This window comes from Hemicordylus capensis, chromosome 6 (assembly GCF_027244095.1).
Source record: "Hemicordylus capensis ecotype Gifberg chromosome 6, rHemCap1.1.pri, whole genome shotgun sequence".
NCBI lineage: Eukaryota > Metazoa > Chordata > Lepidosauria > Squamata > Cordylidae > Hemicordylus > Hemicordylus capensis.
In genome coordinates, this window is record NC_069662.1 from 136,576,122 (window position 1) to 136,589,411 (window position 13,290).

The window sequence follows — 13,290 nt, forward strand, 5'->3', positions numbered from 1 at the left end:
CGCACAGCACATAAGAGCCAGCATGGTGTAGTGGCTAGAGTGCTGGACTAGGACTGGGGAGACCCGAGTTCAAATCCCCATTCAGCCTTGATACTTGCTGGGTGACTCTGGGTCAGTCACTTCTCTCTCAACCTAACCTGCTTCACAGGGTTGTTGTGAGGAGAAACCTAAGTATGTAGTACACCGCTCTGGGTTCCTTGGAGGAAGAGTGGGATATAAATGTCAATAATAACAACAACAACAACAGCAACAACTGTAGTCGAGGAAAGAAAAACAAGTTAAAACAATAAACATAGCAATGCCAGGAGACAGCAGAATAGAAGAGAAAGAAATAGAAAAAACAAAATACAAAGATCTACCAATTGAAATTGAAAGGCTGTGGCAGAAGAAGACCCAAATAATCCCAGTGGTCATTGGCACCCTGGGTGCAGTTCCAAAAGACCTTGAAGAGCACCTCAACACCATAGGGGCCACAGAAATCACCATCAGCCAATTACAAAAAGCAACTTTACTGGGAACAGCCTATATTCTGTGACGACATCTATAACAGCAACAACATTGACAATAAAATTCAGCCATCCCAGGTCCTTGGGAAGGACTCGATGTCTGGATAAAACAAACCAGTCAATAACACCTGTCTGACTGTGTATACAATAAATAATAATAAACCTGGATAGAACAGTTTTTGATTGTGTGAATGACCTCCTTGTATAGCTAAGGCAGTTGTATATTATGTTTTTGCATCCTAGAATTCAGCAGTTCAAGATTTCTCATTTGCGTGCAAGATTTTGAAAATATAGGTTGACATGCAGAGTCAGGATGCACCAGTGCAGGAGGAGAGTGGCTGAACAACTGCCCAACTAACTGCATTGGTGCAGCATAAGCAGCCATTTTTGACACCCTCCCCTCCCCCAGCAAACCCTCTTGCTATCCAAAAATACGTCCCTGAGGGCTGCACATCCCACAGGGACATATTTGAGAGGCACAGATCAGTGTTCTCTCCAACTTTTTTCATCCATGTGCGGAATGAATTTTGTTCTGGGCGACAGTGTCAAGGCAGTATGTGCGCGCATGCATTCAGAGTGGGGCATTCCAGATTCAACCTGAGCAGGAACTAAAATTAACTGAGCAGACATAAAAAAAATTTTTGAGCACGTGCACGTGTGCATGGCTATAGAGAACACTGGCACAGATGGCTCCCAGAGGGAGGGAGGTCAAAATTGCTGCTTCTCCGCTGCATTGGTGCAATTAATTGGGAAGTTCTTTTAGGCTGTTCTCACACTGCACTGGTGCATCCTTGCTCTGTATGTCAGCCACTATTATTATTGGCTTTATAGAGTAAGGACAATTCTCCACTGCATGGATGTTAGAACTGCAATATTACATCATTCCTTAAAGTGTTTTTATTCTGCCTTTCTGACCATGTAGGCCCCCAAACAATTATAAGAATAAGAGCAGTAATAAGGTAAGTTGTGTTCTATGTTTGCTGAGCTGAATTAATACATTTATGATTCACTCAAAATCACTGGGTTGGATCCTAAGGCACTTTTGCATAAAAAGAAGAACTTGTGTTCACACAAGGGGCCATTTTTGCCAATTGCCTCTTCCCTCTGCAACCCCCTGCATACCCCCCCAAATTGGCTCCTGAAGTTGGGGGAAACCCTCCAGGACAAAATGGTTTGTGGTACAGCGGGCCCCAGCATGAAGAGAGGACCAGTGAAAATTGCTCTCTCCTTGTGTGGACTTCAACACTTTGAGGTACAATGCTAGATGTTTTTGTAACTGTACTCTTGAAGTCATTGTGCAGCTGAGATAAACTAGTTTTGGCAGGTGTAAAAGTTTTCTGCCCAGCCATTTTTGGTCATGAAAGGATTTCATGGCATTGTTTGGAAAGGAAACCATGATAAACCTAAGTTCTGCTGAGCAGTTCCTGTTGGAGCTAGGACCCTGGCAGCATCATCTCTCAGCTGCAATGTCTCATAGTGACCACTGGAGGGTTTCAGGGTCATGGATAAAAGTGCTGGACTCCTACCCTCTTTGTTCTTACAGTGTTAGTTTCCATTTTGTCTCTCCAGAGATGGCTGTTTGTTTTGGCCTCCCTTTTCAGCCTTAAGCTCAGCTTTCCTATCCTTTTGTATCTTTTAAATAAATCCTTGTAGTTCTTCAGTGCTAGAGAACAGTCTCAAGACTTCTTGCTTTGTTGCTTCCTCACCAAGCTGGTTTTGCTCTGCTATTTGGGGACTGAACTGCCATTCTTCCCCTACAGTTCCTTCACCTGAGATCACCCCAGAATGTGTCTAATCCTTTTCATTTTCTGTCTCCATCTGTCCCAGAATGTTGCTATATTTTGCTGATTAGGAAGATGTGTTTCAGTGATGGGTGAAGTGATCCTTGTAATATGTGCTTTTGCATTTTCCTCTCAGGTATTTTGCAATGCTTGTATCAAAAACACTATATAAATGTCAGTTGTTATTAACGCCTTTCCTTCATTAGGAAATTTAACAAGCATAATGTCCTCTGTAGTGTCACCATTGTCACAATCACTTCTGCTGTTATAATTGGAGGTGGCAACGGTGGCATTCAGATGTTTAATTACATTTTGTAAAGGTGACCAGAACTAACAAACAAAATTAGTGGCGAATGCCATGTAGACACACAGTCTTTTTTTTAAAAAGTAGAGAAATTCATTAGGTCCATTAGATAGGAAGAATCCTGGGTGAACACTGTGCTAAAAAGAAAAATGGAATGAAAAGTTGTTTCATCCTCCATGTCTTTCATGTTCTGATTCAAAATAAACTCTAAGAAGATTATTCCACAGTGAGCTTAGGTGTAATGCCAGGCAAGTCTCTTTAGTTTATGGAGATGGGTCTTGTAACTTTTCTGGAACTTGATCTGCTGCCTCAAATATCCAACAGTTAGTGTCACTCAAGCAAAGTGTTGCTTACAGGATCTAAATTTACCAGCAAATAATTAATTGTTTGTTCCTATATAATCTAGTTTTATTTGTTTTTTTAATACGTTCAAGTTCCTTTCAGTTCTAATTATATTTATAGTTGGTTATTTTAATTGTCTCTTTCTATGCTGTTCTAGTTATTTCTGTTTGAATTGTTTTCATTTTATATTGTTAATTGTGTTAAGGTAGATTCTGTTTTTGTATTTGGATGATTATGTTACTAGTTGATCATTTTAAGCTGCCTTGGACCTTTATGAAGGCCAAAAGACAGAATATTCCTATCTTAATTAATAAATAATCATATTGTTATACACATGGTTTCCTGGCAAGTCAGAGAAAAGGAGCAATTTCTAGTCTCTCTCTCAGAAAATAAATCAGAAAGCCATCACCTGATTTTAGATTTGTTGAGTGCCCACAGACAAGTGAATTTTCACTGTAGAGTATTACTGTTACTACTACTACTACTATCTTTACACTGCTTTTAAACAGAAGTACGCAGTAAAATGGGCCTTTGTCTCAAAAGGGCTCACAGTCTAAAATAAACTTAAGTATGCACCAGCAACTGGTTCAAATCCCCACTGGTCTGTTTTCCAGACTATGGGAAACACTTCTATCGGGCAGCAGCAATATAGGAAAATGCTGAAAGGCTTCATCTCATACTGCAGAAACCACATGGCTCTGTGGTCACCAGGAGTTGACACCGACTCAATGGCACAACATTATGCACCTGCAACAGTTACTGGAGGGATGCTTTGCTGGATAGGTCCAATTGCTCTCCCCTTGCTAAATAAGAGAACCACTGCTTTAAAAGTAGTTTTAACAGCACCTCTTTGTTCAGTTAGCAGGGCCTTCATATAGCTGGGGTCTTAACTAAAACTGTGAGGAGATGGTCATTTTCTTCTTTGATGCTTCTGCAGGAGAGCCATAAGAGCTATAATCTCTTTGGACTCAAATATTAGATTTCAGCCAACTAAACTGAAATTTACAAGATAAAGATAATTTTGTCATATATTCATAAAGTTACGAGACGTTAAAAATCCCGATTTTAATCGATTTTGTAGACACCTTTGGAAATTCCATTTCTCAATGAGATGAATTCCTCAGCTGTTTATATGCCATAAACTTTTTTTCCTGCATAAAATGCTGCCAGACGCTCTTGCAATTTGTTCAGGGTCTTCTTTAGGAACATAGGAAACATAGGAAACTGCCATATACTGAGTCATACCATTGGTCTATCTAGCTCAGTATTGTCTTCACAGACTGGCAGCGGCTTCTCCAAGGTTGCAGGCAGGAATCTCTCTCAGCCCTATCTTGGAGATGCCAGAGAGGGAACTTGAAACCTTCTGCTCTTCCCAGAGTGGCTTCATCCCCTGAGGGGAATATCTTGTGGTGCTCGCACATCAAGTCTCCCATTCAAATGCAACCAGGGCAGACCCTGCTTCGCTATGGGGACAAGTCATGCTTGCTACCACAAGACCAGCTCTCCTCTCCTTTGTATTGGCTGTATTTTTAATGTAGGAATGTACACTTACCCCCGCATTATGTAGTCCGACTTGCGGTTAGGCCAATATCATATTGGATATTTTGTGATGTAGGAAGGTTATCTCTGCAAACTGTCACTAGTTTCATCACTAGTGGCAGACTAAATGGACAGCTTTCACATGGAGGGAAGTCAGAAGTGGGATCCTGCAAGGATCTGTACTGGGACCAGTGCTCTTTAACTTGTTCAGAAATGATCTAGAAGTTGAGTTAAGCAGTGAAGTGGACAGATTTGCAGATGACACTAAACTATTCAGGGTAGCGAAATCCAAAACAGATTGTGAGGCGCTCCAAAAAGATGTCTCTAAACTAGGGGAGTGGGTGACAAAATGGCAAATGTGGTTCAATGTAAGCAAGTGTAAAGTGATGCATATAGGGGCAAAAAGCCCCAACTTCACATATATGCTGATGTGATTGGAGCTATCAGTGACTGGCCAGGAGAGAGATCTTGCGTCATGGTGGACAGCTCATTGAAATTGTCAACTGAGTGTGCGACAGCTGTGAAAAAGGCAAAATCCATGCTAGGGATCATTAGGAAGAGGACTGAAAATAAAAATGCTAATGTTATAATGCCCTTATACAAATCTATGGTGCGGCCACATTTGGAGTACAGGAGAACCTCGCTTTTCACGGATCCAGCTCGCAGATTTGCATATCCACAGTCAGGTAATTAGCACCTGACCTTGGTATACATGATAAAGGTCAATAAAGGATTAAAATCACGTATCTTTGGGTTGGAGATTTCCAGAAATGACCTCGGCAGTCATTTCTGGCCGCCATTTTGATTTCTGGAAGGATTGGGAGCCATTTTATGGCTGAAACCAGGGCAAAAACTGATTTTTGGCAGATTTCCAGCTGGGTTTCAGCGCAGTAGAGACTTTGCAGCATGGTAGGGCATGGGGGGGGGGTTGCCTGGAGGCGATATGGGGCAAAACCAGGGGCAAAGACCACAATTTTGGGCCAACATTTTGTACTTGGGAACCAAACCCTCTGTTCCCCATTGCTCTAATGCCCCATTATTTGTGGACTCGCTGTCCTCGGCTTTCCCCGGAATGGAACCCCTGTGGATAAAGGAGTTCTCCTGTACTGTGTTCAGTTCTGGTCACCATATCTTAAGAAGCACATTGTAGAACTGGAAAAGGTGAAGAAGAGGGCAACCAAGATGATCAGGGGCATGGAGCATCTTCTTTATAAGGAAAGGCTACAGCATCTGGGGCTTTTTAGTTTGGAAAAGAGGCAACTAAGGGGAGACATGATAGAAGTGTATAAAATTATGCATGGAGTAGAAAGAGAGGACAGAGATAACTTTTTCTTCCTCTCTCACAACACTAGAACCAGGGGTCATCCCATGAAACTGAAGGTCAGGAAATTTAGGACCGATAAAAGGAAGTACTTCTTCACACTGTGCATAATTAACTTATGGAACTCTCTGCCACAGGATATGGTGATGGCCACCAGCCTGGATAGCTTTAAAAGGGGCTCAGACAAAGTCATGGAGGACAGGTCTATCAATGGCTACTAGTCTGGTGGCTACAGGCCACTTCCAGCCTCAGAGGCAAGATCCCTCTGAATACCACTTGCAGGGCAGCAACAGCAAGAGAGAAGGTATGCCCTCACCTCTTGCCTGTGGGCTTCTTGAAGGCATCTGGTGGGCCACTGTGTAAAACAGAATGCTGAACTAGATAGGCCTTGACCCTGATCCAGCAGGGCTGTTCTTATGTTCTTAGTGTTTTTAATGACATAAATATTGGACCCCACAGAGTACATAATGGTTGCCACTCTTAAATGCCCAGCAGTCACACGCAAGACTGGTGATTTTGGAGATGCCACAACTTTTGTAAGAAGTTTGAACAGCCAACTCTCCTGCAACTTAATATTTTCTTGGATGATTATCATGTAACAGATGCAGAATTTAGCCTAGTGGGATTATAGTGCTACTAGCCAAGCTGATGCCATTACTCCTTACTAACATCTCTGCAAGCCTTCAGGTTCATACATTTTTTAAAAACCTAGGGAGAGAAGAGCATTTTGGAATTAGCAGCGGGTTCTCATGATAGCACCTTACTAGTCTGCAGTATGCTTTTCACACCCTTTCTAGTATACCAGTATGAATGGTGCTGTTGCTATGTGAAATATCTACAGATATTTCAGTATTTTGCAGGTGTTATTAAATGTTCATGAGGGAACACTACGAAAGAATCTACTACCATCTTCTTTAAAAATAAACCTTCTCAACCAAGATCCAGTATTTTGTATATACTAGTTTTTATATTATATCATGTAACTATATAAATAACTCTGTGCAAGTTCTCAGCGGGGAATTGAGAGCAACATATTTCCCAAAGAGCAAGATAGGATAATTTTTTGTTTCTGAAATGTAACAAACAAGCTATGGAGACATGCCTGAAACTCAACATTTTGGGTCACAGCAATCTGGATTTAGCATTGTTAGAATTCTGTATTGCATTGACAACGAAATGCATTTTTAATGCACATCTATAGAGAGGCTGTGCTAATGGTATTAAAATGTGCTTACCAAGTCAAAATGACTGCAGTGCAAGCACACAGAGGCAGTGTAAGTGATTATCATATTGTAGCAATAAGAGATTACCATAGGAAACAAACCTAGGGAGAGTACTCGTTACAAAAGCATCGTAATGACTAAGGGCTTGGGACTCTCTGCTAGCATAAGCCATATTCAGTAGCAGCACGTGTGCTGCAGCAGTACTTGGAGAGACCATTCTAATGTCACTTTTCTGTGAGTAGAAATTCACTTGCCTTTTAAAAGTAAAACAAAAGTTACCCACCCTGCTTTCTGCCTGAGGGTTGGAAGTCTGGATTATGTAGATCAGGGATTCCTAAACTAGATGGTCTGCATTAAATAGCTCAGTGGTCCGTAGTGTATTTTCCAGTGGTCCCAAACCACAATAATGATCCTTTTTTAGGGCTGAAGATGCGGTATATAAATCTACATGGAAATGAATAGTGAGAGGGAAATGCTGACCTTCTTTCCCAGATCCAAGTGATGAATGAGGAATTAAGGTTTTCTCTGATGGACCTAGCAATGGCTACCAACTGCATAGCAGTGCTTTCTCATTTCCTGTTGCTCACCTCTCTCTCTCTCTCTCTCTCACACACACACATATTTCTATACTGCCCCAAACTTGCATCTCTGGGCAGTTTACAATTCAAATCATTTTAAAATTAAAATCCTTAACATGTAAATCAGTTAAAACCCAACATTAAAACTATTAAAACTATAAATATTATTAAAAGCCTGGGTGAATAAATATGTCTTCAGTGCCTTTTTAAAAGTTGCCAGAGATGGGGAGGCTCTTATTTCAACAGGGAGCACATTCCAAAGCCCAGGGGCAGCAAGGGAGAAGGCCCGTCCCCGAGTAGCCACCGGATGAGTATGTGGCAACTGCAGACGAACCTCTCCAGATGATCTTAACGGGCGATGGGGCTCATAGTGAAGAAGATGTTCTCAGCTGTGCTGGAGTATAGTTTTTAATTTGGAAGCTCGTCTTGTATGTGGTAGCTGTCATGTAAGAATACATGATAGTCTCCAATATGGTTGCGTGACTCCCAGTGACATGTTTTTGGAAGGCACTATGGGCTTCAGAGAGATGATAAAAAATTGCCCCTTCCCCGCTTGTGCAATGGCACGCCATTAGACTGGAAGTTAGAATTGCTGTACCATTACAGTGCTATTCTGGATGTCAGCCGATATCACTAGTCTGTAAAATATTTGTATGGAATTTGATTGTCTTGCTCAAATCAGAAGTAAGGAACTTATATGTATGTTGTTTTTTACTTGGACTGATGTATGTATTAGCGTCATAATATATGTGTATTTAACAGCTTGCACAATTTATCTTTTAACATGATTGGTGTAACATATGAGAAGGGAACATATGAAGTGGCACAAGCGAACTTTTGGAGCAAGGTGCAATCCAAAGCCAGAAATTGGTGCTCGAGGCAGATTGTGTCATAAATTACAATACTTACTCAAGTAGTATGAATTATTAAATGTCCACAGCGGTAGTCAAATGTAACATAGTAATTGTTAAAAAACGGAGCAGCCTAGGACCAGAGTTGACTTCATTGTTGCAGAGAACTGGAGGAAATAATGTGTGGAAATACACAAGTATTTTGCATCGTTGATTTGCTGTAAAAAGTTAATGTGAGATATTCACAGTGTAGCAGCTCCAGACCCTTTGGGAAAATGGTAGTGATTATTCCTATCTCCTAAGTAGTAGTTCCTCCATCAGAATACATCTCAAAGCGTTTAAGTCATTTTCAGAATCATTTTGTTTTTCCAGATTGGACTTGTCTTGCATCTGGTCTGCTGGCATGTTTTTACAGTTTCTCAGAAGCAGAGAGAGATTCAGAAGATGCTGCTCTACATTAGCAAGAGAATCCTATTTTATAATTTACCATTACATCTCTGTTGGCCATAATCGTATGCCCAAGCATACGTGCAAAGAAATTCTGAAGTTCTGGTAGCTGGATTGTGCTGACTTTCATCTAAGCTAAGCACACCCGTAAAAGGATCAGGTTGTTTGACAGAATGCACTTACACACCCTAAACCAGGCTTCCCCAACCTGCGGCCCTCCAGACGTTGCTGAACTACAACTCCCAGCATCCCTAGCCGCAATTTATTGTGGCTGGGTATGCTGGGAGTTGTAGCTCAGCAACATCTGGAAGGCCGCAGGTTGGGGAAACCTGCCCTAAACCACTTTAAACCTAGAATGTACATTATTGCCTAGCCTGCTACAGTTTATGAGTCTGTAGACTAGGGCTGCTCAACTTCGGCCCTTCTGCAGGTGTTGGCCTACAACTCCCATAATCCCTGGCTACTGGCCACTGGCTGGGGATTATGGGAGCTGTAGTCCAAAAACAGCAGAGGGCCCCTAAGTTGAGCAGGCCTGCATGTAGATTATGTGACTATGAACCAGGGCTTCACAACTTTGGTTGTCCTGCAGGTGTTGGACTATAACTACTACTACAACAAAAACATTTATATGCTGCTTTTGAACAAAAGTTTCCAAAGCGGTTTACATAGATGATAGATAGATAGATAAAATGGATCCATGTCCCAAAAGGCTCACAATCTAAAAAGAAACAGAAGATAGACACCAGCAACAGTCACTGGAGGTACTGTGCTGGCGGTGGATAGGGCCAGTTGCTCTCCCCCTGCTAAACAAAGAGAATCACAACATTGAAAAGGTGCCTTTTTGTCCAGTTAGTGGGATATGCCCAGGGATGGTAACTCTGATTATCATCCCTATTGACCACTATGGCTGGGGATGATGAGAGTTGTGGTCCAAAAGCCTCTGGAGGGCCAAAGTTGTGCAGCCTTGCTATAGAGTCTGTGCACTGGCATCACTGCTGAGCTATCGGTGACTGACCAGGAGAGAGAACTTGGGATGGTGGTGGACAGCTCATTGAAAGTGTTGTCTCAGTGCACAGCGGCTGTGAAAAAGGCTAATTCCATGCTAGGAATCATTAGGAAGGGGGTTGAAAATAAAACTGCTAATATTAGAATGCCCTTATACAAATCTATGGTGCGGCCACATCTGTAGTACTGCGTACAGCTTTGGTCACCATATCTTAAGAAGGATATTGTAGAACTGGAAAAGGTGCAGAAGAAGGCAACCAAAATGATCAGGGGCCAGGAGCACCTTCCTTATGAGGCTAGGCTACAGCATCTGGGGCTCTTTACCTTGGAATAGAGTCAACTAAGGGGAGACATGATCGAGGTGTATAAAATTATGCATGGAGTGGAGAGAGTGGGAACAGAGATAAATTTTTCTCCCCCTCTCACAACATTAGAACCAAGGGTCACCCCATGAAACTGAAGGTCGGGAAATTTAGGACAGACAAGAGGAAGTACTTTTTCACACCACACATAATTAATCTATGGAATACCTTGCCATGGGATGTGGTGATGGCCACCAGCTTGGATGGCTTTAAAAGGGGCTTAGACAGATTCATGGTGGACAGGTCTATCAATGGCTACTAGTCTGGGGGCTGGGGGCTCTCAATACCAGTTCTCTCAATACCAGTTCTCACCAGCTCTCAATACCAGTTGCAGAGGAGCAACAGCAGAAGAAAGGGCATGCACATGCCTCTTGCTTGTGGGCTCCCCAGAGGCATCTGGTGGACCACTGTGTGAAACAGGATGCTGGACTAGATGGGCCTTGGACCTTATCCAGCAGGGCTGCTCTTATGTTCTTATCACTGGTTGGCTAACTCATCATCTCCCAGGGGCCCACTGCTGATGTTCCATCTCCTCTTATGTTGTCATAGCAAATAAAGTGGTACTGTACTTTCCATCCTGCTGCATCTTGGCAACCTCCTCCCTGGCTATGAGTGGGTTGGCCAGCCCAGCTGCACCTGTTTCTGGGCTGCTGCTCCTACGCTGTTGCTGGGGTCAATATCATCCCACATTTGGGGAGAAAGTAGGTGGGCGAGTGCGTGGGAAGCTAGCAGTGATTTATTATCAACAATCGTTGATAAGATTATAAGACTCTTCCAGAAAGCAACGGATGTCAAATTTTTGTCTTGGAAGTCAAACTGCAAGTAAAAATAAATGTGATTAATTTAACCATTCCACTTTGCTTTCGTGGAATATTTTTTGAGTAAATTCTATCTAAATATAAAGGAGTTGTATCTTGCACTTGGGATGAGTAATTAAAACATTTTTTGTGCAATGTTGTATCATCAAACTGTAGAGCTGAAGAGTACCATGTAGAAGAATTTATGTTAAGAAAGTAGCTTAGCATGGGATTTCCATATCATTAGTTCCCCCCCCAAGTCTTGCTATGCTGCTTCATCGTGGCGGGGGGTGTTCCTGGGAGGGATCAGTGACGTACACTGGGAAGTATACACCTAGTAGCAGTGTTCTCTCTAAGGCGTGCGCACGTGCATGCACTCACAAGTATTTTTATGTCCGCTCAGTAAATATTAGATTCCGCTCAGGTTGAATCAGGAAGGCCCCACTCTGAATGCATGTGTGCACAAACTGCCTTGATACTTCCGCCCAGAAGGAAACTCATTACACACACAGATGAAAAAAATTAGAGAGAACAATGCCCAGTAGTGTCACCCAAAGCACAAAGGTCATCCCAGCTGCCCGGCTAAAGCAAGCAGGCCCCTATATTGGGCAACAGCTATATAGGAAGGTGCTGGAGGCGGATGATCACTTCAGTGACAACAACAAAGTCATCATTTCATACTGCGTGGGAGAAGGCAATGGTAAACCACTCCTGTATTTTACCAAGAAGACAAAATAGAATGATTGCCAATGTAGTGCTGGATGATGGGCCCCTCAGGTCGGATGGTACTCAACATGCTGCTGAGGAAGAGCTGAGGATCTCTCAGAGTACTGATGGTGTTTATGACGTGGTTAGACTAAAGCCTTTTGGATGTCTAGCAGCTGATATTGCCGTGCGGGAAAAGAAAATCCAAAGCTGCAAAGACAGAATTGCAATGGGAATGTGAAACATAGGAAGCATGAATATGGGAAAGCTTGACACAGTGAAAGATGAAATGAATCGACTACCGATAGACATCTTGGGCATCAGTGAATTAAAATAGACTGGAATAGGACACTTTCAGTCAGAAAATCATTCCATTTACTACTCAGGACACAAAAAACAAAGAAGGAACGGTGTTGCTTTCATAGTCAGGAAGGCTATAGCAATGACAGTACTTGGGTACAATGTGGTCAGTGACCAACTAATATCAATTATATTTTGTGGACGACCCTTTAATATGGCAGTTCTTCAAGTCTATGCTCCAACGACTGATGCCGAAGAAGAGGACATTGATGAGTTTTAAGCTCAAATTCAGTCTGAAATTGACAGAACATGCGAGCAAGACGTGATGCTGGTGGTTGAAGACTGGAATGCCAAAGTTGGAAAGGGTAAGGAAGAAAACACAGTTGGACTGTATGGCCTAGGAAACAGAAATGAAGCAGGAGAACAACTTCTTAGTTTCTGCCAAGCCAATGATCTCTTCATGGCTAACACATTCTTCAAACAACCCATGCGTTGCCTATAAACATGGACATCACCAGATGGAGTACACAAAAATCAAATTGATTACATTAGTGGTGCAAGGAGGTGGAAGAGCTTAGTTATAACAGCAAAAGATGTGGTGTGGGCCGATTGTGGAACAGCCCACAAACTGCTCAGGTACAAGTTCCTAGTCAAGCTAAAGCGGAAAAACAAAACTATCCAGCTTCCATGATATGATCTTGAGAATGTACCCACCATTTTCAAGGAGAACATCAGGAACTGCTTTGAAGTTCTGAACCTCATTGATAGAGAACCAGAGGAACTGTGGAATGAAATCAAAGAAGTTGTTAAGGACGAATGTGAAAAGAGACTGCCAAAGACCAAGAAACAGAAGAAAGCAAAATGGATGTCAGAACAGACAGTGGAAATTGCCCAGAAGAGGAGAGAAGCCAAAGTCAAGAAAGATAAAGACCCCAGGAAGGAACTTAATAGGGAATCACAGAAAGCTGTTAGAAGAGACAAGAGCAGTACTACAATGACATATGTAAAGACCATGAGGATGGAAATAAACATGGAAAACAAGGCACGTTTTCCAAAAGATCTCTGAACTCAGAGGGAGGTTCCAACCTTGAATTGGTATGTTAAGGGATGCCAAAGGACAGATAGTAACTGATTCAGAGAAGATCAAACAGAGATGTATATCAACAACCAAGACACTCTAGAAGATATTCCCTACTTGCAAGAATATCTAGTACAGGAAGATGAAGTTA

At 42.2% G+C, this 13,290-nt stretch overlaps 1 protein-coding gene across 10 annotated transcripts in view; it reads left to right on the plus strand.

Moving 5' to 3' along the window:
• The window catches only part of PTER (phosphotriesterase related), a 45,435-nt gene that overhangs the window by 9,114 nt on the left and 23,031 nt on the right, over positions 1-13,290 (plus strand). For 3 of the 10 annotated variants that reach the window (XM_053259146.1, XM_053259153.1, XM_053259154.1), the window contains one exon: positions 1,429-1,465. The exons of 4 other annotated variants lie outside the window; for them this stretch is intronic. In XM_053259146.1, coding sequence (XP_053115121.1) covers positions 1,429-1,465 — 37 coding nt within the window. Of the gene's footprint in view, positions 1-1,428; positions 1,466-2,333; positions 2,424-13,290 lie in introns of all 10 variants that reach the window. 3 more of the 10 variants (XM_053259150.1, XM_053259152.1, XM_053259149.1) reach the window with 2 other exon arrangements.